The sequence below is a fragment of the Tauraco erythrolophus genome, chromosome 9, assembly GCF_009769465.1.
Source record: "Tauraco erythrolophus isolate bTauEry1 chromosome 9, bTauEry1.pri, whole genome shotgun sequence".
Taxonomy (NCBI): Eukaryota; Metazoa; Chordata; class Aves; order Musophagiformes; family Musophagidae; genus Tauraco; species Tauraco erythrolophus.
In genome coordinates this window covers 16,321,242-16,346,529 of record NC_141473.1, presented here as the reverse complement: position 1 = coordinate 16,346,529, position 25,288 = coordinate 16,321,242, and the positions used below count along the sequence as shown (strand labels likewise).

The window sequence follows — 25,288 nt, the reverse complement described above, 5'->3', positions numbered from 1 at the left end:
CTCTGGTAGTGCAGCCTGCGGAGCTCGGAAAGGCCACTGTCCCGGCAGTATGAGTCCCTGCAGGGACTCTCTGCCAGTCACCGGCCCCCTGCCCCACCGCCTCCGCTGCTGCTGCTGGAGCTGCCGCTGCTGGAGCTGCCGCTGCTGCACCGGTCCTCGTAGATGGAGATCTCGATCTGAGCCCTGCTAAGGATCACTGGGGAGATGGTCTAGTCCAATTGCCCAGCACCCACTCCCAGTCTCCCTCCACCCCTCGCCCTTATCATCTCCCCAGCACCCTACTGCCCAGAGGATACGACCCTCATGCCACGTTCCAGGGGATCAGTGAGCAGCAACCCCCGTGGTGCATAGATCTTCTCGTTCTGCTCCTGGATGTACTTGGAGATCTTCTTCAGGACCTGCTGGCACATGGAGGGACACTCAGGGGCCTGCCAGCACTGCTGCCTGCTCTGGCCTCCAGCCCCCCTGCTCGCTGTGCCACCCCTGTGCCCGCCACCAGGCCTGCAGCCATGCCTGTCCCAAGCCCTTCCCTGGACCTCAGCACCTTCTCGTAGTGTGTCTCCATGCAGAGAAAGATGAAATAGGCGGTGGCGCAGGCAAGGCACCCCTCCAGATACGAGCTGCCCCCAATCTTCTCCGCCTCAGCGTAGAAGCCGTTAAGGGTTTTCACGGTTTCCTCGAAGAGCTGCCTCTCGATCTAGAGCAGAAGCCAGGATGAAGAGCAATTTGGTCAGAGGCTGACCCCCTGCACTGCCCTGTCTCCATCCCTGGGGAGAATTAGGGAGTGATTAAGCCTCTCCTTCCTGCTCAGCTGGTGCCTCAGCTCCCTGGCCCCTGCCCACCTCCCACCCATGCCAAGACCTGCTGAGCCTGCAGCCCTTCACCAGATCCTCCTGGTCTCCAGGAGCACCCAAGTCTTTGCAAACCAGACAAGGCAGATGTGATTGCATCCACCCAGCAGCATCAGCTGGCCCAGGGCCACACAAGACCCCATGGGGACCCCATGCCTTCAAACTCCTCTCCCCTCTAAGCCCCCATTGGGCACTGACATGGGGCACCCCCCACCCCGTTGGCCTGCCGGGCTCCCTACCCTGCTCTCCAGCTCAGGGGGGAACTTTGTCTGGAACTGGCACGTGGTCCCGTCGCTGTAATCCCGCTGCACGAAGACCTTGGTGGCCAGGGACGCGCTGCGCCGCAGCTCCTGCAGGCTGTGCACCTGGGGGGCAGTGGGATGAGCTGGGGGGTCACAGCCAGGGGGGCTGGGGTCCCGGGGAGCAGTGCCATTCCCCCAGCATCAGGGGCTGCAGGGGAGGATGGTGGCAAGGGGAGGATGCTGTGGCAGCCCCTTGGCTGCTGCACACGTGGATGCGTGTCCCCTGGTGGGCCACGGCCCGGGAAGTGGACAGCCCCCTGTCCCCAGCAGCACCCCAGCACACAGCCACCCTGGTGGCTCCCAGGCAGCAGGAGGGAAGGGAGCCGAGCAGGAGCCAGGGCCAGGCAGAGGGTCCGCAGCGGCGGCGCAGCGGGTGGGCAGGCTGCAGCGGGGCGGCTGCACAAAAGGGGTCGGCAGCCCTGGTGGCAGGCGCCCAGCCCAGCCCCGCCAGCCCCGACACCCCACAGGGTGTGAGAGCCCATGCCAGCCCTGCGGGATCTGGGCCGCGGGGCAGCTTTGGGGTGCTGGGGAGGAGGATGGAGGGGTCAAGTTGTGCCAAGGGCAGGTGTCAGACCCCTCCCTGCGCTTCCCCTTGGGTGACACGGGGCCACCGCCTGCTGTGTGCCCCAAAGACCCTCTGCCCCGCTCCCAGGTCCCACCCACGGCACCCGAGAGACGGACCCCCAGCCCCACAGCCACCCCCTTTCCCGGAGCACCCCACCTCAGACCCACGCTGCTCCCTCCGACAAGGGCACCCGCACCCCCACCCCCGCCCGCAGCCCCCCGCCCCCCCTAGGCACCCCACTCTGGCCTTTCTGTGCACGCAGACCGCGCCCTACTCCCAGCCCGCAGCCCCACATTACCCCCCCCCAGTGCACCCACCGCAGACCCCAGCCCCACGCTGCCCTCCCACACCAGCGCACCCCCCGCGGACCCCATTCCCCCGCGCCCAGCCAGCCGACGGCGGCGAGAGGGGAGGGCAGAGCGGGGGGGCTCCGCCGCAGCCCGGCGCCAGGAGGTGTCCGCCGCCGGGGTGTCCGCCGCCGCGCCGCCACGCACCCACCTCCGTGGCCATGGTGCGGCGTGCGCCCGGGCCGGGCGGGGCTGGGCTGTGCCGGGCGGGGGGCACCGGCGCTGTCACCGGGGCCGTGCCGAGCCGCGCGGGGGGACCGGCGCTGTCCGCGGTGCTGCTGTGCCGAGCGGCGGAGGCGGGCCCGGCCGCCCCGTGTGCGCAGCCGCCCGGCCCGCCACGGCCCGCCCCGAGGCGGCGGGGATGGGCGCCCGCCGCTAACGCCGCGGAGCCTCTGGAGGACGCAGCCTCGTTCTTGGGATCGGCGGTACCGGGGTGCGGCTGTCCCGGTGCTGGCCCCAGCGTCGGGCTGCGAGGGTGGGCTGCTGCTGTAGGTCCCGGCGTTCCGGCCGGCACTGCGGATACCAGGGCCCGGCTGCCGAGGGGATGCGGCTGTAGATCCCTGGGGGGAACTGGCTGCCGAAGGGGTGCTGCTGGAGGTAACCGAGGGCCTGGGCGGCCGTGAGGCTGGCCCGGTGGGGATTTGGGGGGCCGACCGTGGGGCTGACAGCCTGCCGTGCCAAGGGACCTCGACTGCAGCTGTTTGTTTGCAAAGGGTTTGCAGCTGGCACGGCACTCCGGAGCGAGAGCTACGACTGCAGCGCGGGCAGACATCAAAGAGGAGAGCTGACGAGGTCCCCGTTATCTCTGCCCGTTGACAGCTCAAGCAGAGCCGGAGAAATACCAAACGGGGGGAACAGAGGCTCTCCCGGGAGGCGAAGGAGGGGGTGCTCACAGCTGGGGCCGGGGCGAGGCGGAAGGGATGCAGTGGCTGGGCACAGGGCCCTCGGCAGGCAGGAGAGCAGCCAGCCCTTCCCTCCGCACCTGGGCCATGCCGAAGGCAGCGCGGGGCCCTGCCAGCCCCTCTGCTCAGGCTGCCAACATGGCACGGCCGGCTTCCTGCGGCACGGGGGCCCTGAGGAAACAAGGGCAGCTTCGTCTGGCTCCCGCTCCCCGCCCTGAGCACCAGCCCAGGCTCCGGGTGTCCCGGCAGAGCCCTGGGGTGGCTGGTGGGCAGCCTCTGTGCTCTGAAGTATGGCAGGGATTGTGACCAAGGCACCATGTGCAGGCAGGGACATGAGCTGGAGGGCTCATCTCCCCCACAAACACAAAGTTACAGATCCCATAGCTTTTGAGGGGAACCTGCGGCTCCCCCGTGGGTCAGAGCAGCCCTGCCAGTCTGCACTCCAGAGCAGTGTGGGGCTGCCCAGGTGGTGCCACAGGGCCGAAGGACTCCCTTTGGGGGCAGAGGGTGAACTCTCCCCTGTACACACACCCGTGCATGCACACTGACGCGGGCATTCGTGCAGGTACTCAGATACCCACATCTGCCTGCACTCCCCTGTGCACCCCCAGGTACGCACCCAGGCACACGTGCATGCACTCACACCCCCAAGTGTGTCCCTGGATGCCCCCAAACCCAGGCCCTTCTTTCCGGCTCTCTCCCATGCTGCGTGTCACTGCCACGTCAGGGCTCGACTGCCCTCCTGGCAGCGCCCTGCCAGTTGCCATGGCAATGCTGCGCTTGCCAGGAGATGAAGTTTGCTTTCCCACACCGCGGCAAGGGGCCAAGAGCGGCTTGGGGGGGCCTCACTGTCCCTGCCACCCCAGCCTCTGCCCATCTACCTGCACCCTGCAGTGCTGCCCCAGGGATGTCTCTTCTCTGCTTGCATCTACTCAGCCCAGGCACTGGACCCTCGGCTCTGGGCTCCAGCTGCCTCAGAAGCCACAGATCTGCTGTCTGCAGGACCAGGGCATGTGTCAAGCGGTGTCCTTTCGTGGGATATCTTCACCCCATCACGGGGGAACCACCTTCTGCCAACCATGCTACCCAGGAGCAAGCCAGTGGCAGGAGGACACCGACAGCCTGGACTGACCCCACAGTGCTCCCCGTCCCCACACAGCTCCTGGCCCTGCCTGTGGTGCCCACAGTCCCCAGCACCTTCAGAGCCCATCAGGTCCTGCCAGCCTGCCATGCATGATGCACCATCATGGGCTTTCCGGGGTGGACTCTGCTGGTTTCCACGCAGAGGAGACAGGCCGATGCCATGCCATGCCATGCCATGGCTCCCAGCAGGGCAGGGCGTAGGTGGAGGGCGGGGGCTGGCATAGCTGATGTGGTCCCACACAGTAGGAGCAGGGTCATCAGGAGCTCGGGACAGCCTCAAAGTGCTGTGTGGCCCTGCTGCCCCCCCAGCACTGTGCAGGGGGCTGGCAGGGTGCCTGCAGCAACAGGGCTCTGGCCCTTCTGCTTCGTCTGCTGAGTCCTGCGGGGCTATTTTTAGGCTGCCTGGCAGTGGGGGTGAGCACTACACACACGGCTGCTGCCAGAGCTGCCTTTACCCCCCAGCCTGGGTCCTCTCTTGTGCGAGGAGTCTCTGACCTGTCCCACAAACAGACCCCAAAGACCCGCTCCCTTGCCCCTGGCTCTGGCTGACCGCCCAGAGTCCCTGCCCCTGGCTCCAAGGGCTAGGCATGGCGCACGCTTAGGGCCACTACAGCCAGTCCTGCACAGCCAGTGTGTCTGTGCCCATCACACTGCAGCAGCCATGCCTCATCAGTGCCCCTGGTCCAGCCTCTGTGCTTGGTTCCCAGGACAGGACTGGGAGTCTGGCCCCAGCATGTCCCCGGGTGCATGGCACTGCACCCCATCTCAGCACTCCAACCCTCCCTGCAGTCCCAGCATGGTGACCGGGGGCTGTGGAGGACAACTGGAGCCCTGTGACCAGCCTGAGACCAACCTCTGGGGTCCCATTCTGTACCCACTGTGTGCTGAGCCCGGTCCCCAGCCCGTCAGATCTATCAGCAGCTCCTGCTCCACTTCAAAGGCGCCATGGCAGGGCCAGGCCTTGGCAGCTGTTTCACATGGTGCTGGGGGAGAAGGGGCTTTAATTAATAGGATGAGAGGGAGCATGAGCTCACCACCCCAGCAAGGACAACGGTGACATTTGGGAGGTGCGCAGAGACAGTGGGGCAGGGTGATTAGCTGATAACCTTTCTCGAGAGAAGCCAGGTGTACACCAGTATGGGGGGGGACATGTCCCCTACACAGGGAGCTGCTGGAAAACAGCTCCAAGTGCCCCAGCCAGCACCTTCGCACAGGATGAGGAGACTGTCCCAAACTGGGGCCAACCAGCCCTGCAGCCTGGCCACCCTGAGGATGGGCACCCTGAGAATGAACACCCCTCTGTGGCACCCACGGAATCGCCACATCTGGCTGTGTCCATCCCAACAGGCAGTGCCAGGACCCTGTTGCACTGGAAGCCTCCACAGAGGGTGGGAGCAGCCCCCCCCAGTACACCCCACTGGACTGCATGGGCAGGGGGACACAGCACCTTCCTGCAAAAAGTCGAATAGCGGGGTATGTGGTTTCGGAGGAAGACACAGAGGTCCAGCTTTGGCAAAGGTGTTGGCTGGGAGGCAGGGCTGTGGTGGGAGCAGATGTGGGTGGCTTTTTCCACCTCCTCGGCAGGGCAAGGGGCAAGCGGCACCACAGAGAGGGTCCCCATGTCCCCGTGTCCCCATGCACAGTGCCATGCTGCAAGGCAAAGTGGCTCTTCCCCAGCAGTGTCCCCACACAGGATGTGCCCCCTCCCTGCCCCACAGAGGGGGGCCAGGGCCAGGGGTCTGGCAGCGAACAGGGTGTCTGTGTGCAGGCTGGCGGGAGCCGGGCAGGGCCCAGAGCTGCTGAGAGGCTGGGAGGGTGCCAGGGCAGCCTCAGCCCCGCAGCTGGGCCGGGAGCGCTGCCAGCGCATTCCTGGGGCTGCCGGGTGAGCGGGCATGTGTGTGGGTGCGGGGCAAGTGCACAGCCACCACTGACCCTGCCTGCTGCCCACTCCGCTAGACCTACGCCCCTGGGCCAGCTTGGCCCCTGGGTGCTCCAAGCCGTGCCTCAACCTCCCTCAGCCACCCCCAGGCAGGGTCACCCCCGTGGAGCCATGCTGCCAGCCCTGCATTGCCCCTTGTGCCGCGGTGCTCTCTCCTGGGAGCTGTCAGACATCCCGGGATGCCTGTTCCCGCACGGTCAGCCCCGGTGTGTTATCCCCTCCCCAGGGTCGCCGCTCCCTGGTGGATGCAGCCCATACTCAGTGCTGATGCAGCCCGGGAGCCTGGAGTCCCAGGAGCGTGGGACGGGGCTGGGACAGGACAAACAGCTGGGGAGGACAGGAGATTGGGAGGGAGCCCACCCGGGCCTGGGGGATGTGCCTCTGCCCACTGCAGCACCCAAAGCTGCGGCGGGAGAAGGACCAGGGACACTACAAGGGAAGACAGGAAGAGATGTCCTCTTACCATGCTGCCCTGGCTGGCCGTCCCCGAGGTCCCCACCGTGGAGTGGGAAGCCCCCATAGCGCCACTTCCAGTCTTGCTGCCGTGAAAGGTGACGCAGGCGGTGGCACGGCGGCTGCTCAGAGTGACAGGCGCAAGTGTCAGTCCCCCAGCTGGCTGCACGGGCGCAGGTCAGGGATGCAGACACTGAAGCAGCCTGCGCAGACAGGACACAGGGAGGGGTGCCAGCTCCAGCTGCCCTGGGAGCATCCCCTTCCTCGGGGATGGCCCAGATCTGCCTCCCCTGGTTGTGCCTCCCCCCAGCCCTGCAACAGCCCAGCTGGAGAAGGGTTAAGGAAGCAGTGAGGGTGCAGCAAAGATCCTCGCAGAGTGGGGACAAGGCTGCCAGGACACCTGGCAGGGTGGGATGCTTCTCTCCTGGGGCCAGCCCTGCTCCCTCCAGCGTGGCCATGTTGCCAGGAGGTGATTCAGTGGCTCTAATGAAGGCATCATGACAGACGAGGGACCAGGCCAGCTGGCAGGGAGGCCCTCGCTCCCCCTCTAGCCTCACCAGTTCCCTCACCTCTGTCTGGTGGGGTGCCAGCTGTCACAGGGTGCTCAGCACCCCAGCACCTTCCTGGGAGGGACTGTGGGTGCTGGGGGATTGCACCAGGCTGGGGGACAGGGTGGGCAGAAGGCCAGGAACCAGTCTGTGCCCAAGAGCAGGACAGTACCAGTGCTGGCGGTGCCATGGGGACAGGCTGGGGACACTGCACACCCATGGGGCAAGGTGTGCTCGGCACACTGCACACTGACAGCTCCATCCCACACACACAGGTTCCCTCTGCCTCCACCTCCTGCTCCTGCTCCTACTCCCAGGCCTCATCAGCTTCTTCCCAGCCCAGCTCCCATGGCAATTAGCTGGACTGCCCTGCCCTGGCCCATCCATCATGGATTAGCTATTTTCTATCAGCATTTATCTCCAGGCAATCTCACTCTTACTGTGACAGCCCAATGCTTCCAGCACCCTCCCTCCTGCTACTGGGCAGCCCTGATAAAGGGCTGCTCTATCTTATCATGCTCCCCAGCAGTTACACATTAATGGTGCCATCTCTGGGGCTCGGCCAGGGTGGGATGAGCTGAGACCACCCTTGGTCCGGCAGCGAGCAGCCCTGGGCTATGTCATGACAGGCACTGTGCCCGGCGCAGAGGGCACAGGGAGGGCAGACAGGCTGCAGGCAGGTGCAGGGCATGCAGGTGAGATTTCCAGCATGGCCCGAAAGCAGATGAATCCCACTGGGGCTGGGGGGATGGTCCGTGCCCCTGGCCTGGGGCAAAGGGCAGCTGCTATCGCCTTCCTGCACCGGGCTGTTTGCTCTGTCGCCCATTAACAGAGCTGCCTTATCCATCGGGCAGGGGCCAGAGGTGGCCAGAGCCCGTTGGCCAGGCAGGGGCATCGATTGTGGGAAGGGGAGAGGGTGCCCCAGATAACCCCTGCAGACAAATGGGTTTCTAATGGGGTCTTGAGCCTTGCACCCCCTGGTCCAGCCCATCTCCAAGGCGATGGGGGAATGTGGCCTCGGCAGGACCTGCAGTGCTGCCCTCCCTCGCCCTGCTTGGGCTCCGGCTCTGCCCATGCCCCAGGCACCAGCAGTGTCCAGGTGCAAGCCCTTTGCTGAGAGGTGTAACACCAGCTGCACCTGTGCCCTGCACACCATGGGCTTCCCGGGGTGCATGCTGGCAGGGCCATCACAAGAAATAAGGACCCCATGACATCGGCTTCACATCGATGTCACACATGGCACCTTGCACGTGGGTGCCTCAGCTACCCCCCAGTGTTGCAGCATGAAGTCTCTGGGGTGTCCCGCTCCTCCATCCCCTTCACCCCCAGCGCCCCCAAACCCATATCCCACGGGGCACAGGAGCCTCTGGGGGGCACAGGTAGGAACCAGGGTCCCCTGCACCGTGCCAAGATGTGCCTGTGGGGTGCCAGTGGGATGGAAGCAGAGGGGCTGGTGGATAACGGAGGTCCCTTGCACCCACAACATCCCCACAAGGGGCAGGCAAGCCAGCGCTTCCAGATGGCATCACGCCAGGGGCACATGGAGCCGAGGTGGGCTGGGGCTGCGTGCGGGGGGCTCCTTGTGAGGGCGAGGGGTGTGCAGCGCCATGCACCCACCTGCCTGCCCGAGGAGGGAGGGCTGGGGCAGCTGGGCGGGAGGGCGAGCGGCAGCGGGGTGGCCGGGGGGGCAGGCTGGCGTGGGGCCGGGGGACCAGCCCCGGAGGGGGGGCAGCAGCCGGAGCAGATTGGCTGCCGGCGAGGCCTCCCCGGGCTCCTTAGAAAGGGCGGCGAGCGGGGGAGGCGCCAAGGGAGCGGGCAGCGCGCCGAGCCGCGCTCCCGTCCCGCTCGGCGAGCACAGCCGGCGGCGGCGGCGGGCGGGCGGCGGTGATGCCGCGGGCGGGCGGCCCCCCGGGGGGCCGGGGCATGGCGCTGGTGGCCCTGGCACTGGCGCTGGCGGGGTCCCTGGGCGGCGGGCAGCACTACGACTACTACGGCTGGCAGCCCGAGAGCCTGCCCCACGGGCGCTTCTACGGGCGGGAGCCGCAGTGCCTCGACATCCCGCCCGACATGCAGCTTTGCCGCGACGTGGGCTACAAGCGCATGCGGCTGCCCAACCTGCTGGAGCACGAAACCATGGCCGAGGCCAAGCAGCAGGCCAGCAGCTGGGTGCCCCTGCTCGCCAAGCAGTGCCACACCGACACCCAGCTCTTCCTCTGCTCCCTCTTCGCCCCCGTCTGCCTCGACCGGCCCGTCTACCCCTGCCGCTCCCTCTGCGAGGTGGTGCGCGACTCCTGCGCCCCCGTCATGGAGTCCTACGGCTTCCCCTGGCCAGAGATGCTGCACTGTGGCAAGTTCCCCTCCGACCACGAGCTCTGCATTGCCGTCCAGTTTGGGAACAGCAAGGCCACCCCGCCGCCAGGTAAGCAGGAAGGGCGATGGGATGGGGACGCACGCAGGGCACCTGCTAGCAGCGGATCTCCATGCAGCTGGGGACCCGCATGCAGGGTGCCCCTGCGGAGCCCCCACACCCCTCAAAGCAGGGCCCAGGGCACTGGCGCTGGCCAAGGGCCCTCTGTCTGCAGCTGGGCACGAGTGGGTGCAGCACCATCAGCATCAGGTGCTTTGGCTGGGCACCCCTCACTGCCCAGGGGAACCAGACACCCAGCTTCCTGCACAGGGCTGCCCCAGGGCAGGGGAGAGCGGAGCAGCTGCGGGGCCAGTGGCTGGGAGTGAACATGAGACGAGGTGGGAGCTGCTGGGGAAACTGTGGGAGAGCTGTGTCCTTCTCCCACTGGGTCCCATCCCAGCAGCAAAGAGCATCCAGCACCCTGCACCTGTGGTATTAGCCCCATGCTGCTGCCATGGGGTGGCTGACCCCTTGGGCAAGAGAGGGGACATCACTCAAAGGCAGCCCAGGGTCAGGATCAGGGCTGTGACACTCTTCGGGCTGGGGCCACCCTTGCTGCTGTGCCCTAAAGTGTCAGCAGCTGGACAGGGGATGTCCCCATATTCCATCCATCCTGGAAGGGTGCTGGGACACAAGCCAGTGAGGTGCTCTGTGCCCCCAATGTCACCCTGGCAAAGCTACCCAGGGAGCAGAGAAGCTGATGGGGCTTTCCCAGCGTGTCCCCATGGAGCTGGCCCAGGTGGCAGGCGTCAGCAGCAGGGAGCGGTGACAGTGGCTGGTCTCTCACCGCAGTGTCCAAGATCTGCACCCAGTGCGAGATGGAGCACAAGGCGGACGGCATGATGGAGCAGATGTGCTCCAGTGACTTTGGTGAGTGCTGGGGTCCCCTTTCCAGACCCCCATGCACAAGGGGCTGCTCTCCCCCGGCTATTCCCTTGGACTCTATGTGCATGGGGTGGATGCACCACAGAAGATATTGGTGGGGGTCAGGCAGAATGGGACATTTAGGAGGGTCACTGGGGGCCTCTGCTGAATCCCCCCAACAGCTCTTTCCCCTCCCCACACAGTAACTTCCCCAGAGACCCTTCTTCTGGGTCCCAGCCCCAGGACAGGCTGCACCCTGTTCTGCACAGGTGCCTAGCCCAGACCCCCACCAGCAGCTCTCCAGCAGTGCCCCATAGCAGTCCCCCCCACCCCAACCATGCCCCACGGCTGCCCCACACAGTGGTGAAGATGCGCATCAAAGAGATGACGGAGGAGAACGGGGAGCGACGGCTGGTGGCCGCCCAGAAGAAGAAGGTGCTGAAGCTGGGCCCGCTCAAGCGCAAGGACACCAAGAAGATGGTGCTGCACATGAGGAACGCAGGTGCCTGCCCCTGCCCCCAGCTTGACAGCCTCAGCGGCAGCTTCCTAGTGATGGGCCGTAAGGTGGGCAGCCGCCTGCTCCTCCTTGCTGTCTACCCCTGGCAGAAGCACAACAAGGAGATGAAGTTTGCCGTCAAGTTCATGTTCTCCTACCCCTGCCCCCTCTACCACCCCCTGCTCTATGGGGCCAGGCAGCACTAGGCCTCTGCCCACCCTGCCCTGGGACTCTTGCACTGGCCCAATGCTGCACCTCTGGCACCCTGGCTGCGCCCCAGGACCTCATCTCTGCTCCCCTCAGCCCCTTAGCCATACCCCAGGACCCTGCTCTGCACCCCCCCGGGATTCCCAGCTGCCTTCATGGGAGCTTTGATCCTCATCGAGGACCCTGACGCCCTCCTGAGAGCCCTGCTCTGCACCCCCGGGACCCCCAGCTGCCTTCATGGGAGCTTTGATCCTCATCGAGGACCCTGACGCCCTCCTGAGAGCCCTGCTCTGCACCCCCGGGACCCCCAGCTGCCTTCATGGGAGCTTTGATCCTCATCGAGGACCCTGACGCCCTCCTGAGAGCCCTGCTCTGCACCCCCGGGACCCCTGTTCTGCTCCCAGAACCCTTGCTTTGCATGCTGGTGAGCCCTGCTTCACACTAGAGACCCTTGACTGCCCCCAAGCCCCCTGCCCGGCACCCTAGGGACCCTTGCCTGCACTTAGGATTCCTGCTTGGCCCTCTTGGGATCCTTTGGCTGCACCCAAGACCCCTGCCCTGCACCCCTGTGTCCCCTGCCCAGATCCCTGGTAACATGCTCCAGACCCTCAGCACCCCCACCCAAGCTTCCCATGCCACCCCCCTGAGCTCATGTCCCAGCCGTGGATCATCCCACCTTCACAGAGACACCCAGACAAGGCAGGTCCCTCCTGCCCCACTGTCCCTGCAGACTGGCCAAGACCAAACACCCAGAGCAGCATGGCCCTTGCCTGGGCTCCCTGACCCTTCTCATCCCACATAGCTCAACGGGGTGGTCCACCTCCAAGACCCCCAGACCAGCCCTGCTGCATACCCTGCCACACACACCCTGCCATGCCCCAGCCCAGGCACCCATTATCTGACCACACCGCAGTAAATTATTCCGCCTTGGAGAATCCTGTGTCCAGTTCCCTATGGTTCATGGGCAACTTCCCCTTGGGGCTCCCTCAGGGACCCCGGGAAGGATAGGAGGGGGCTCCCAGTTCTGCCTACCGAGTGGGGCAGTCCGAGGGAGCAGGGTCACCCTGGTCTCTGGCTCTAGCCCTGCTCCAGGTGCCATGCCCAGAGCCTGAGGCTGGGCAGCCCAGCCAAGACAAGGGATGAAGTTCTCAGCAGTCACAGGCATTGCTGGGGACTCAGGCATCCCTGACATCTCTGTGCCAGCCCAGGGAGCCTGAGAGGGTGGTGAGATGGGGAGGATGGGGGGGGGGCGGACAGGGATATCACTGCTGCTGGAGCACCACAGCTGGGTCTGTGAGTGTTTGCCAGAGAGATGCCTCCCTCCATCGCCCACGGGGGACAGATCCATGGACTGGGAGTTGGAGGTGCATGCAGGGATCCTGTCACTGAGCATAGTGGGGGGGCAGATCCAGGCAGTCTCCATTCCTGGGCACCCGCCTCCGCACCACCTGAAAGCCCTGTCTGCAGCTCTCAGCCAGCCCTGCCTGGCTGCCAGACCTCCCACTCCACAACATCCAGCCTCCTCCCAAAAGGTTCCCCAGGGACACCCACCTGCACCAGCCAAGACCCCCCCAGCAGCACTGGGATCAGGGCAGCCCACAGCCTGGCCCCTCTGATGGCTTGGATGCCTCAGCCCAGGAGCAGGGACTCAGCAGCCCCAGCGGCCCCCGAGTCACAGCAGGCGAGAGGGGCAGCCCGCTTGCCACCGTCCCACTCCGGCCCTGTTTACCCAGCACATTCTTGAGTCCGTCTGTCCCGCCGGGTGAGGGAGGCACGAAGGCAGCTACCGGGATATTTACCCAGCACCTGGCTGCCTGATGCTGTGGCTTCTCACTGGAGCTGGCCCCGCTGCAGGGAGCTTCCCGGGACAAGAGGGGAATTGAGGCTGCGGGATGCCTGTGCTCACCCTCCTCCTGGATGATGAGGCCACTGGGCACCTGCCCCTCACCAAGGTGATCCCTGCTCCTGCTGCCTGCCTTGGACATGGCCTCGGCCCCACTGGCCATCCCCCAGCTCCCAAAGCCCCAAAAGGCACTCACGTCCCACTCCAGGCAGGCACATGGGGCAGACAGACCCTGCCACAGCCTCACACTGGGGGCACCCCCACCCTCCACCTCAGTCAATATGGAAAAAAAAACAGAGAAAAAACACAAACATTCTTAGAAGGTATGTTCAGAGCAAGGCTGCTGAGCACACTGCCATAGGAATAAACATCATCAATTATGTTATTTTACTGCAAAACTTAGAAGTGCATAAATAAAACCCCACCTCCCACAGCCGAAGTTTATCTGTAGCCCTCTGTATTTTGCGTCATTAGCATCTTTCCAGGGAGCATTTAGACATACATGGCCATTGCACTCATCGCTCCAAGTGTTTTCTCTAGAAACACAAGTGACTTCTCTCTGCCTCCACTGTCAGCCCTCGGAGCTCTACAGCTCAACCCCCCGGACCAGTGCTCTCCCCGTTGCAGCTACACTCTCACCACCTCACAGCTCTTGGGATGCACACAGCCCTCCCCCCAGCGCTATGGCTGCTCCGTAGCACTCACTGACCCCCCCAAACACCCTGGCCTTGAAGCACACCCAGCACAACACAGACACCATCATCACTGACGAGTCCAGTTTTTCCCCAAATTTCCATAAGGCACAGCTCCAGGTCTGTGAGCCCGTGGCCAAGACGAGGGTTCAGGCTGCCACACACTGGTGGCGTGCATAGTCAGCAGTGAGACCTGGGCCCCCAGCACCATCCCAGACTGGTGGGGTGAGTGTCACAGCCTGGTGGGCACTGGGCAATGCCACCCCAGACCTCCTGGTGAGGGGGAAGCTGCAGCTGGCTGGCAGGGACCCAGGCCATGGCCATTCACAGCTGCATGGCAGCCAGGGTCACATTCCTGGGATAGCTGGGAGCTTTGCTGTTCACACAGGGAAAGGTCACCCTTGTGCAAGCAAGCAGCTGCCAGAACCACTGCCTGGACAGGGCAGGGGAAGGCACTGCCCCAGGAGACAGACAGGAAACCCAGCAGCTCCTGCCAGAGCTGAGCTTCTCCCTGGCTCCAGCCCAGCAGGATCCAGCCCTGGCACAGCCAAGGAGGGGCAGCTGCATACAGCCCTGAGGGGGCAAACAAGGCCATAGCATGAAAGCCACAGCATGAAAGAAGATGGAAACTCCAGTAAGCAAGAGGACCTACTGGCAGAGACACACTGTTTCTCCATGACCACCCACAGGACAGTGGGGCCAAGGCCACAGAGGTGCTAGGGGGGGCCTGGGACAATTTTCACTGAGGCAAGACAGGAGGCAGCTGAGGGCAAGAGATTTATTGGTCATTCTCTATATACAGTTATATATTAATCTGTAGTAGAAAGCAGCAGTCACTAAGTGCACAGAGCAGCACCAACTCATGCCTCTCCTCACATTGCAGCTGGAGACTTGGCCACACAGCCCAGACCAAACTTACCCTCGTCTCCTCTGTGCTACAGCCAAATATAGGGATGAGGGGAGACTAAACCTGCAGGCAGTGAGGCTGAGGAGCACAGGAGTGACTAGCATGGTCTCAGTGTGGCCAAGACAACATCTCCTGGGGATGCAGGCAGAGCTCTGCCTTGATCCCAAAAATACAGTCACCTAGCACAGTGCTGGAAAAGGTAGGGACAGAGCCCTGAGGTTGTTCTGCCCCATCCAGGAGATAGATGTAGGACCACATGTGGTAAGGATGGTTCCTCCATCACTGAGCCAGGACACAGGGCCTGGACAAGTACGTGGCAGGTCACAGTGAGCGCCAGGGCGTGCCCAGGGCTTGGAGCAGCTTCCAGGGGACAGCCGCAGGGACAGGGGCACAGCTGGGGGCAATGCTTCGCCACAGGAACCCCGCTTGTGCGGCAGATGCTGTGTGGCAAGGAGGGCTAGTCTGTCCCCAGCCTGGCACTGGCAGGAGGAACAGGGAGCGTGCGTGTCCTCTGGCAGGGTGACACCACACTGGGAACCAAACAGCCCAGGCTCCCGGCGAGCAAGGGCAGGGCATCCGCTGTCCCAGGTGTCAGGCAGTGCAGGGCCCAGGAGCTGGCTGGGCCTGTTTTGGTCACTTGATGAGCACCTGGTTGCACAGAGCACACACGAACACCGTCTCCCTCTGAGCCTCTGGGGCTGAAAAGGAAAGCAGGTGTCAGAGATGCTCCCCTTCCCCACCACAGGCTAGGGACCCCAGCCATGGAGCTGCTCTCAGAGCTGCAAAACCATCACCACTCTGACCCGAGCCAGGCTGCACTGGGCAGGTCCTGCCAACCCTCCCCACCACTGCTGGGGCAAATCCCTGCAGCAAACAGCACAGCTGGGAGCAGGAGCTCTGCCCTCCTCCACCTTTTCACTCACCTGTGGCTCCCATCACAGCCTTTGGGACTTTGAAGGAGCAACATCTGGAGCAGAAGCTGTTCCCACAGTTACTGCAGCTCCGCTGTGGAGAGAGGTGGAGGTGAGACCCTACTCTGGTCCCACTCCCAGCCCTCTCCATCAAACTCCAGTGTCAGAACACTGCTAGCAGCATTCTCTGCTGAAGGGGAGTGAGTGCAAACCCCGAGCTCCAACAGCAACAGCACAGGGGTCATCTGTCAACAATGCCTGGACAAACTGTCCAGGCCTAACACTGGATCTGCATTCAAGTATGCTCTAACATCACAGGAAGCCTGCACCCAGCCTGAGAAAGCACTGAGACCACAGGCTCCAGAAGGTTTAAAGACACAGTATCACCTCCTATGCTGTAGCCCTGGAGGGACACAAGCTCCAGAGAGTCCCAGAGGTATATCAGACTAACCCAGGAGGAAGGGGAGGGGGCCACAAGTCTAGAGAATGGGAGGCAGCAGGAAGACAGTAATGTGAGTCTGGAGGAGGCAAGAGATACATCCTTCCCAGAACCACCCAGGGGTCTGTGAGATCATGCACAGGGGCTCAGATAAGACAACAAGGGAGGCCTTTGCTCCTCTAGTTCCCACAAGCAGACCCATGCTCTGCTTCACCAAAAGCTCTCAGGCCACAGGAAACTGGCTCAACCAGGGCACAGAGCAGGTGCCTTCCACACCAGCACACGGGTTTGGCCTGAAGCAGCTTCCAAAGGAGCAACTAGACAAAGGCTCTACAGGACAAGGGATCCCTGGGACCATTAGGCATGCGACAACACCCAGCACTTAGCTGAGATCATCTGCTGCCGGACTGTGACTGAGGCCAGCCCCTGAGCTGCCGGGAAAAGCCAGGGTGAGCCAGACACAGGCAACACCTCTGCGTCAGGTACAGGCAGCAAGCTGAGGTAGAAGCCAAACACTCACCCTCTTCTTGAGCACAGAGAAGGTGGCTGCACAGCCCGTGCAGCTCCCTGGAAGAAAGAGAGCAGAGGTCAGGCAGGGCTCTGCTGCCTGGGACTGCAAGAGGTACAGAAACACCCACAGTTGTTGTAAAGGCTCAGCTTAGAGACAACATTGCTTCACCTTCCCATCCTTGACCTTCCTAGGAGGACTAGGAACATCCTCTCCATGGAAGGAGGAGGTCATTGGAGGTGTCGGCACAGCCCTGGCAGGTACTACACCACTCTGACCACTTAGAGTTCAGTGGTCACCACAGAGCAGCACAGATCCCACTCTGCTGAGCTCCCACAAGCAGCACCTGCTCCCAGCCTTACCGAAGTTGTTGCTGGGGTAGCGCTTGCGCAGGCGCTCGGTCAGGCGTGACACCTTGCTGCGGATCACCTCGTTTTTGCTCATAAAACCATTGTCTGGGAGGCTGAGGTCAAAATCTGCTGAGCACTGAGAGCTCTCGTCATCCTCCTGCAGGGAACAGAGCCAGCTGAGCACAGGGGGGTGGCTGGGGGCACGCTTGAGGGCTGCAGGGCAGCCCACCCCAGAGATGGGCACCCAACAAGCAGGATGCTCCACCCAGCATCACCACAAGCCACTGGCAAACTAGGCAAAGGCTGTCAGCTCCAGCTGGGAGATGCCCCTCTTACACACCTTGGCATGGCAATACTCACCATGACCAGCAGCTGGTTCTCCTTCTCCCGCAGCATGGGACAGAGAGGAGAGGCAGTACAGATGACATCAGAGGCACCCAGCACCACAGCCACTCTCCCTGAGCACCCAGCTCACCCATCAACGCCCTCACCCCTTCCCACCTCAGATGCCCTACAGGCATAGCCCAGCCCACTAGCCTCAAACCTCGATAGCATCTTTGAACTCTTCATCAGGCTCTGCCTCCTCTGCCTCCTCCACACTGCCAGGGGTAAGGTCCTGCAAGAGATTCACAGAGCTAGTCCTGCTGTATCCCCATCCCTGTCCAAAGGTGAGCCCAAACTTCTGCAGCAGGTTGCAGGACAAAGGACCAGGCCCCAAGTGGCCCTAGAGTCCTAGAAGGTGAGGTGAGTGAGCCTCTGCCTCCCCAGACTGCATCTTTACGTGCAGCAAAAGACTGAGCCAAGTCCCCAGAGCCGTAGGACAGCCCCCCAGTAACTCAGGAGGGGCTCACAGGCTTCCAGCAAAGCTGGAAGACAGAAGGAGTTTGTGGGTAGAAGAACACAGGCACAGTCAGACCAAAAGGCAGACCAAAAGGACGACCCTGCAGCTCCCACCCCACAACTGCCAGCCCTGCCCCTATTTCACCTCTGTGCTGGTGGGTGTGGGGGTTCGATCCGGAGGGGCAGCAGGTGGCAGGGGTTCAACAGGCTCTGGAGTGTTCTCGAGGGGTTTGGTACCCACACGCTGCTCAATCGAGGCCTTGAGCTCCATTATCACTGGTAAGAGGGGAACATGGCTGGAGCGGGCTGGCACTTCCCTCCTCCCAGTCCCACCACGCAAAAGCCAACTGTGAGAGCCAATCTCCAGGGCTCAAGGCAAGACATCGGCACATAGAGCCTTCACCCATCAGGTACTCTGAGCCCTCCTCTGCTCACACATCATAGTTAGGGCAGGAAGGAACCCCCCACCACCTGACTCAGCTCAAGACAAGGAACAGCAGAGGCTTTAGTCACAGCTCAGCCACACAGATCTGCTCCAGCATGTGCCACAGAACAGGGAGCGCCTCCAGCTCTTCTCCTTCCCTCCGACGGCACGTTTTCAAGCCTGCATCATACATTGCCACAGGCACCAAGAGTATTTCAAGTCCTGCAGAGCAGGGTCAGGGACCAAGAGGAGTGGCAATGCTCACGCACAGGCTGTGTTGCCAGACTCCAGTTTGCTATAGTAGAGAGGAGAGCAGGAAACAGCACCCAGACCAGGACACACATCAGGAGAGACTCTCACCTCTCACAGCTGAACCACAGAGCCCCATCACCCAACCTGGGCTGCTGAGCACCATCCCTAGGACACCATTGCCCTCAGGGGGTTTCAGGTCTCACAGCAGAGCCCAACAGAGGACACTGGGCTCACATGAGGGTGCTGGGAGAGGTCCAGGACAGGATCCCTGACTTCAGAGGGCCTTTCCCCAAGCCATCCCACACAGGTCACTTCCAGGGAGGTCTTTTACCTTGGTAGAACTGAGTGTTGCCCAGAAAGAGGGTGCTGTTGAGGATGGCCAGGACCCAGCAGAGGGGCAGCAGGTAAAGGACGCAGACAGAGCCTAGCAACACCCCATAAAACCTGGGAAGGAGCAACAGAATACTGTGGCCAAGACAGAGCAACTCACACCCTTCCTTCATCCGGCCTCCACTTGTGCTCTCCAAGTACCAAACACATCAAATGCAGCTCCACAGGCCTGCCAGGCCCCTCTCCCCCCTGAGCCCACTGCAGGATGCCTGACCCACTGCTACTCACTGGGAAGAGACTGTGGGGTTCTCCCAGTACAGTACACGGTACACTGCCTCGCAGCTGCAGCACATCCCACTCAGGAATCCCTCCAGCTGGATCAGGCTGGAAATGAGAACTCACAGTCACAGAAAGGCCCCACAAACACACACCCTGGCTCCTCCACCCTCATACACTTGACAGTGGCCAGGCTGGCACGAACCCCGGCCCTCCGCAGCCACAGAGAAGCCTTCCCAGCTGCAGAGGCCCCAGAAGACACACAGTTGGGATGGCTCCAGAGACTCACAAGCTCTTGACCTGGGCGATGGCCTCCTGCCGCGAGAGCTGCACCCTGCGCAGGTCCTCCCGGCGGACGCTGTGGTACCTCCTGCGCACCAGCTCTGGCTCCGAGGGCCGGGCCCGGCACGTCTCCTGCAGGTAGCCCAGCAGGGCCGGCACCACGACCAACAGGGCGAGCGCTGAGTACCAGGCGGCTGGAAGAGCCAGGACAGCGTCAGCCCGGGCGGTCCGGGGAGGGGACCGGCCCTATCGCCCCCACACGCACCTTGGCCGAGGGTGAGCAGGAGGAAGTTGAGGCCGAGGCAGACGAGGAGGGAGCACACGGGCCGCTGCCACCTGTGGAGAGCAGCGAGGATGAGGGACGTGACGCCCTGGGGACACTCTCGGTCCCGGCGCAGCCCGCACCTACCGAAGGAGGGAGCGGACGCCCTCGGCGGCATCCCGCAGCGGCTCCAGGTAAAGCTCCAGCCGCCGGTAGCTCCGCACCAGCTCCAGCAGGTCAAACGCAGCGGCGGCCTTGGGCGGCGACGGCTCCAGCGGGGCCTCACCGCCCCCCGCCACCCCTTCGGGGCCGCCTGCCGCCCCGTCCCGCTCCGCCGCCTGCATGACCGGACGGGTCAGAGCAGCACGGCCGCCGCCGAGCACGACCCTACCCTGCACCCCACTTCCGCGAAGCGGCCAGCTACACCGTGACCTCACCCGCGGCGCTGGCACGCAACCAATCAGAAGAGCCGCGCTAGAAAGCGCAGACAGAAACCCCGCCCCTGCGCGGGCAAAGAGGCGGAAGAGGCCTCGGTCCCGGAAACGGCGGCAGTTCGGTCCCGCCCCGCCCCGCCCCGCCCGGCCCGCGGGGGCTCTTCGGCGGCGGGGCTGGGCGGGCCCGAAGGTCGGGGCCATGGGTGTTCTCTGGGTCCTGCGGCCAGTCAGGGCGTGGGGCTCGGGGCCGACCGAGGGGCCGGGACTCGGGCCCGGTGGGTCCGGTCTAGGTACGGGGCTCAGCCCTGACTTGGGGCTAATCGGGGTCCCGGGAACTCAGTCCCAGCCTGGGTCCGGTCCCAGTCCAGGGCTGGGCACTGATCCCGGTCTGATCCTGGTCCAGGGCTCAGTGCCAGCCTGGGTATGGTCCTGATCCGGGTCTAACCCTGGTGCAGGGCTCAGTCCCAGTCTGGGTATGGTCCTGATCCGGGTCTAACCCTGGTGCAGGGCTCAGTCCCAGTCTGGGTCTCAGCATGGCCAGATCCCAGGCGCGTCCGGGCACTGTAGGTTTTTCCTCATGGGCTCTGTTGCCAGGGCACCTCTCCATGGGGAGAGATCAGACACCAGCCCCACACCAGGGGTCCCTGGGAGGGCGTGGAGGGTTCCCCCCAGGCCCTTGAGCATGGCTGGCAGCTCATCCACTGCCCCTCCAGGCCCTCAGAGCAGCCCAGCCCTGGACTGCACAGTAGCCTGCAGTCCTCCTGCCACCGCCCCAAGCACCACAGGCTGTCCTGCCAAGTGCTTGGCTTCCAGGGATGCTCTGGAGACCCTGGGCTGCATCCGATGCCAAAAGGAGGGATGCCATCACATAACAGTCCACACAACGTTGTTAACCCTATGCCAGCTCTCAGGCTGAGGGCAGCACAGGGTTCAATGCTGCTACCAGTTGCCCACAGCCTCCAGTGAGCAGGGCTCATGTCCTGCAGGCGGAGGGCTGGGGGGCTCAATGACACCCCAGCTGTGGGTAGAGCTCCAAGGCCTATCCCTGTCCCCAGAGTGCAGCCCAGGGCCAGAGTCAGCCCCAGGAGATGCTAGCTGCCCCTAGACTGCCCCTGGCTCACCAGAGGCTCAGCAGCTTAGGCACGACTGCCCAGCAGTGCCCTGGTCCTGGGACAGAGAGCCCTTTCAGCCCTGAGTGACAAAGCCCATAGGAATGCAGTTCCATCCTGTCCCCAGCACATCCTTGTGGCCACACAGCCCTGAGGATTTGACCTCCCTTTGCACTGCTGGGCCATGGGAGGTGCCCGCATCCAGCACCCACATGAGCATGAGGTTGTGCTCTGTCTCTGGAGGGGGCAGCAGGGCTGGGGACAGCCCCTGTCCCCAAGGGCAGAGGTTTAAGCCTCTCTACCAGGAGTGGTGGCTCGGCACCAGGGAGCCTGCCCGTGACCTCAGAGCACAGCAGGACATTGAGACCACAGCCAGAAGCTCCAGGCAGGGAGATACAGGGTGCAGGGCGACAGAGCCAGGTGTGATCTCAGCTCAGACTCCATCACCAGCAGGTCCCAGCCCTGGCACAAAGCCCCAGACACCCGGTAAGTGCCAACGTTGCTTTATTCAGAAGATGAAGTCACAGGCACCAGAGAAGGGGCTGGAGGGGGACAGAGCTGGCAAGACAGGCAGGGCTGCAGAAAGCCAGGGAAAGGCACTTGTGGTAGCAGAAATCCCGCTGGGCATCTTGGGCAACCTGGGAAGGGGCTGTACCAGAGCAGGCAGGGGCAGGCGGTGTCGGGGACCAGCCCTGACACAGAGTAGGGACAGCACATCCTGCCCAGGGAAGGGATAGATGGCCCAGGGGCTGGTGAGGAGGGAGGATCGGCTGGGACAACACCTCATGATGGAAGTGGTGACCCAGCGCCAATCCCGGACCCCTCCAAGCCCCAGAGAGATCATGGCTGCTGCTCTGCACTCCAAAAAAGGCACCAGGGAACCCCAGGCAATGGCCAGTGCCCATGGCCAGCTACTGGGGACACCCGTCCTGCTGATGCAAGCCCACGCAGGGACTGGGGCAGACCCTCCCTTGCACCCAGAGCGAGGAAGAGGACCTGTGTCCAGGCACGGCAAGGAGGGCTTGTGGCAGGGAAGCCCCACTGTGGTGCTCCTCCACAAACTCCCAGTCTCTGGCTGCTTCTTGCTCCAGTCAGCCCTACACAGCCGCCTCAGGGCTTGGCACCCAGTGGGCTTCAGAGGCTGATCCAGGGCCAGGCTGGCCCCACTGCCGGCGTCCTCTTCTTCTGTTCCCCAAGACAGGCTGTGTCCCCGCAACACCTGGCTCCAGCTCCCCAACGGCCACGGTGCCAGGGGCAGCCCAGCACCACCGTGCTGCCATTCTCACCCTTCCCTTCCACCTGGCCGCAGTCTTTGGGCAGTGCAGGGCCCCGAGATGGATCCAGAGAGCCCCAGGATGAGAGTTTTCCGGGATGACAAACCGAGCACCGCAGAGCCAGGCAGGGCTGCGGGCCAGTCTCCAGCGCCGCTGGCGAGGCTGTGGCTGTCCCTGTCGGAGCAGATGGGCCCTGGGGCAGGCTCCGTGGCTCTGAGCAGCTCGGAGCCACGAACCTCGCTGCAGGAGGGCAGGGGGACAGAACGACCTGGTGTCCTGCTCCCTTCAACCTCAGGGGCACCTGACCCCATCCCGGGGCAGTACAAACGCCAAGGCTGGAGGAATTTATCCCCTGCCCAGGGTCACAGGACCAGGCTATGGCCCCGCTCGCCCTACCCCTCGCCCCGCAGCGATGGAGGCCTTGCTGCCCTGAACAGGTTCAGTCCCCAAACAGGACAGCGTGTCTGGGGGGCCGGGGCGATGTCAGGTCAGGCTGTGTGGGACCTGGGTGTCTCCACACCCCGGAAACATAAGGCAGGGAGGGGCTGAGCCCCGCAGCACTCCAGCAAGACAGCGGACGTGTTCACGCCAGACAGGAGGAGGGGCCCAGGCTGGGGAAGCCAGGATCAGAGCCTCCGTTAGGGAATTGCAGAGGCGCCACGCAGATGGGAACGGCAGGAGGGGGCTGCCAGCAGGTTGGGGGGAGTTTTGCACACCCAGCCCCAATACGTACCACTGCCTCCTGCTCAGCTCCCCTGAGGCCAGTTCCCCTCCGCCCCGGGGACAGGTTGGCACCCACCTGAGCACGCAGCATCCGCAAGACCATGGGCAGGGGAGCTGGGAAGGGGCCCTGGGGGCTCCCAGAAATTAGGGTCCCTCTTAGGGGCACTCCGCTTGAGTCCTTCCACTTGCAATAGCCTACGTCTGTCCAGGGGTGGGAGAGGGGCCTGTGCAGCGGCCGAGTGTCCACGCTGTCTTGGCGGGATGCAGGGGAAGCCGTGCTCGGGGAAGGCCTCTGTCTGTCCCTCCATCTGCGCAGGAGCCTCCGGAGGAAGAGCGGTGCAGTCAGCCAGGAGGGGATGGGGCGGCAGGGTCACTTCATCCCGAAGGGAGGGCTGTACTCCATCCATGGGCGAGCAGAAGGGGAGCCAAGTGCTGCAGGGTCTCAGATGATGTCGCGCTGGTCCCGGCAGCGCCGTGACAGGCAGTAGAGCCCAGAGAAGAGGTACAGGCAGGCGGCGATGCCCCCGCAGACGGAGGCACCCAGGTAGGCGCCATAGAGGCACTGCTGGCTGTAGCCCGGCAGGTTGCAGTAGCTTTTCTGCCTGGCTTTGTAGCCCATGATGCCAGTGGCGGCCGCGTAGAGCCCCACACCCAGCGCCAGGTCGTGCACCAGGTTGGTGAGGAGCCAGCGGGAGCCCAGCCAGGGCACCAGCGCCCAGCGCCCCAGCAGGCTCAGCCCGAAGAGCGCCAGAGTGAGGAGCCAGACCAGGACGGCGGCGAAGAGGGCGAAGTGGGCCGCCCCTTCGTATTTGTGAGCCGCCACCGTCACCCAGAAGGCAGCGCCCAGCGCCAGCTGCCCCAAGCGCAGCAGGCCCAGAGGGCTCCGCAGGTAGGCGCGGTGGAGGCTGAGGGAGCCGCGGGACGGTGGCCCCGGAGGCGGCGGCACTGCCGGGGGAGCCGTGCGCGCCATGGCGGGGCCCTGCCTGCTCCGGCGCTGCTCGGGCGGGACTCAGGGCCCCGGCAGCAACTTCCTCCCCCGGCCGCTGCCAAACATCTGGCGCCCAACGGCCCCCCCCCGCGCGGGGCCCCTCTCCTCTCCTCCCCGCCCCGCCCCCGCGCCCCGCCGCGCCTCCCGCCGGCCCACCGGACACCCGCGGGCTGCCGCGGATGCGCGGGAAGCGGCGGGAGGAGGCGGCGGGGCAGCTGGTGCCGGCGGCGGGGTCGGGGGTAGCGCACCGGGGCCCCGCGCGGCGGGGCTCCCCTCTACGTCACCTGGGATTCCCCCCTCGACGTAACGCGCGCCGGGGCCCCGCCCAAGGGCGGGACCGCGCCCCCTCCTGTGACGTCACTTGCGCCACGTGGCCTCCCTCCGAGAGGCGGTTCGGCCGCGCCCCTCGGCGCCGATTGGCCCTGCCAGCGGGAGGCGGGCGCGGATTGGCGGCGCGGGGCGGTGCGAGGCGCGGCGGGTGAATGAACGGGGCGCGCGGCACGGAGCGGCGGTGGGACCCCGGCGCGGCGGGCGGAGCGGCGCCACGAGCGCAGCGGCCGCCTGGCGGACCCGCGCCGGCCGCCACCGGCAGGTCTGTGCGAGGGGCCGGCGGGCGCGGCGCAGAGGCGGAGTGAAAGTGGGTCACGGCGCGGCCCAGCGCTCCGGGCACCGGTGGGGCGGGACCGGACCTGCGTGCGCCAGCCCGAGCCGGGCGCCTCCCGCGTTCCCGGGAGGCCCCGCCCGCGCGGCTGGCCTCCTGCCCGGCACCCCGGCCCGCCCTTTTCCTGCGGCCGCGGCGCGTCCTTTCCCTGCCGCCCGCCCTTCCTCACCGGGCATCCGCACCAGATCCTGGGGGAGACGGGCCGGGTCGAGCGGCGAGAGCGGAGCCGAGCCTAACGCCATCTCTCCGGTGCCCGCAGCAGCCAGGGCCATGGGCACGCCGGCCTCGGTGGTGAGCGACCCTCCGGGGCGGGCGGCGCCCGCAGCCCGCGACCGCAAGCGGGCCTCGGCCAACATCTTCCAGGGCGTGGGGCTGCTGGAGCTGCGGAGCCTGTTCCGGAGCGGTGGGGCCGAGCGGCCCGAGGAGCGCGCCCGCCTCGTCTGGCGGTACGCGGGGCAGCGGCGCATGGCGCGAGCCCTGCGGCGGCTCCGGCGGCGGCGGCCGGCCCAGCCCGGCGGCGGGATGGCGGCGCTGCGGCGCTTCGGCCGCCTTCGGTAGGTGCGGGTCGGGGTGGCCGGGGGAACCGGAGGGAGGAGAGAAGCGCGGCCGGCGGGACCGGAGGGAGGAGAGAAGCGCGGCCGGCGGGCCGCTAACACACACCTCTTCCCCGCAGGATCACGGAGGGTGGCCACGGGGCCGAGACGCCCTCAGGGTCCACGTAGCAGCACTGAGGGGCCGGGCCGTGGAGGAACGGGGCTG

At 64.7% G+C, this 25,288-nt stretch overlaps 5 protein-coding genes across 7 annotated transcripts; 2 read left to right on the top strand and 3 right to left on the bottom strand.

The window, feature by feature from the left end:
- Window positions 1-77: 77 nt before the first annotated feature.
- On the bottom strand, window positions 78-6,569 carry GOLGA7B (golgin A7 family member B). The gene is made up of 5 exons (XM_086616413.1): window positions 6,513-6,569; window positions 1,091-1,216; window positions 545-697; window positions 297-398; window positions 78-176 (listed from the first exon to the last, which is right to left on the bottom strand). Exons 1-5 carry the CDS (start codon window positions 6,567-6,569, stop codon window positions 78-80), a joined length of 537 nt encoding a protein of 178 aa, XP_086472539.1.
- SFRP5 (secreted frizzled related protein 5) lies at window positions 5,664-11,023 on the top strand. Of its 2 annotated transcripts, XM_086616412.1 has the most exons (4): window positions 5,664-5,692; window positions 8,976-9,469; window positions 10,250-10,327; window positions 10,683-11,023. In XM_086616412.1, exons 1-4 carry the CDS (start codon window positions 5,664-5,666, stop codon window positions 11,021-11,023), a joined length of 942 nt encoding a protein of 313 aa, XP_086472538.1. The 2 variants fall into 2 exon arrangements, with proteins under 2 accessions (XP_086472538.1, XP_009988053.2); XM_009989751.2 differs by lacking the exon at window positions 5,664-5,692 and having other exon boundaries at window positions 8,938-9,469.
- Window positions 11,024-14,340: 3,317 nt separating this feature from the next.
- On the bottom strand, window positions 14,341-19,684 carry ZFYVE27 (zinc finger FYVE-type containing 27). Of its 2 annotated transcripts, XM_086616233.1 has the most exons (12): window positions 19,488-19,684; window positions 19,344-19,414; window positions 19,086-19,272; window positions 18,809-18,904; window positions 18,522-18,634; window positions 17,660-17,790; window positions 17,219-17,290; window positions 17,035-17,055; window positions 16,687-16,831; window positions 16,337-16,383; window positions 15,390-15,471; window positions 14,341-15,164 (listed from the first exon to the last, which is right to left on the bottom strand). In XM_086616233.1, exons 1-12 carry the CDS (start codon window positions 19,682-19,684, stop codon window positions 15,100-15,102), a joined length of 1,227 nt encoding a protein of 408 aa, XP_086472359.1. In that variant the 3' UTR covers window positions 14,341-15,099. The 2 variants fall into 2 exon arrangements, with proteins under 2 accessions (XP_086472359.1, XP_086472360.1); XM_086616234.1 differs by lacking the exon at window positions 17,035-17,055.
- Window positions 19,685-21,383: 1,699 nt separating this feature from the next.
- Window positions 21,384-23,850, bottom strand: MARVELD1 (MARVEL domain containing 1). Its single transcript, XM_086616696.1, has one exon. It carries the CDS (start codon window positions 23,848-23,850, stop codon window positions 23,323-23,325), a length of 528 nt encoding a protein of 175 aa, XP_086472822.1. The 3' UTR covers window positions 21,384-23,322.
- Window positions 23,851-24,799: 949 nt separating this feature from the next.
- On the top strand, window positions 24,800-25,251 carry AVPI1 (arginine vasopressin induced 1). The gene is made up of 2 exons (XM_086616820.1): window positions 24,800-25,083; window positions 25,203-25,251. Exons 1-2 carry the CDS (start codon window positions 24,800-24,802, stop codon window positions 25,249-25,251), a joined length of 333 nt encoding a protein of 110 aa, XP_086472946.1.
- Window positions 25,252-25,288: the final 37 nt, after the last annotated feature.

Excerpts from the sequence above, each read along its gene's own strand:
- GOLGA7B (XM_086616413.1), bottom strand. The coding sequence starts at position 6,569 with ATGGGGGCTTCCCACTCCACGGTGGGGACCTCGGGGACGGCCAGCCAG. Across the intron at positions 399-544 it reads TGGAGACACACTACGAGAAG|GTCCTGAAGAAGATCTCCAA; the intron begins GTGCTGAGGTCC and ends ATGTGCCAGCAG. Across the intron at positions 177-296 it reads TGGAACGTGGCATGAGGGTC|ATCGAGATCTCCATCTACGA; the intron begins GTATCCTCTGGG and ends AGCAGGGCTCAG.
- SFRP5 (XM_009989751.2), top strand. The coding sequence starts at position 8,938 with ATGCCGCGGGCGGGCGGCCCCCCGGGGGGCCGGGGCATGGCGCTGGTG. Across the intron at positions 9,470-10,249 it reads CAAGGCCACCCCGCCGCCAG|TGTCCAAGATCTGCACCCAG; the intron begins GTAAGCAGGAAG and ends CTCTCACCGCAG. Across the intron at positions 10,328-10,682 it reads GATGTGCTCCAGTGACTTTG|TGGTGAAGATGCGCATCAAA; the intron begins GTGAGTGCTGGG and ends TGCCCCACACAG.
- ZFYVE27 (XM_086616233.1), bottom strand. The coding sequence starts at position 19,684 with ATGCAGGCGGCGGAGCGGGACGGGGCGGCAGGCGGCCCCGAAGGGGTG. Across the intron at positions 17,291-17,659 it reads CCACACCCACCAGCACAGAG|GACCTTACCCCTGGCAGTGT; the intron begins GTGAAATAGGGG and ends AATCTCTTGCAG. Across the intron at positions 17,056-17,218 it reads AGTTCAAAGATGCTATCGAG|GAGAACCAGCTGCTGGTCAT; the intron begins GTTTGAGGCTAG and ends CTGCGGGAGAAG.
- MARVELD1 (XM_086616696.1), bottom strand. The coding sequence starts at position 23,850 with ATGGCGCGCACGGCTCCCCCGGCAGTGCCGCCGCCTCCGGGGCCACCG.
- AVPI1 (XM_086616820.1), top strand. The coding sequence starts at position 24,800 with ATGGGCACGCCGGCCTCGGTGGTGAGCGACCCTCCGGGGCGGGCGGCG. Across the intron at positions 25,084-25,202 it reads CGGCGCTTCGGCCGCCTTCG|GATCACGGAGGGTGGCCACG; the intron begins GTAGGTGCGGGT and ends TCTTCCCCGCAG.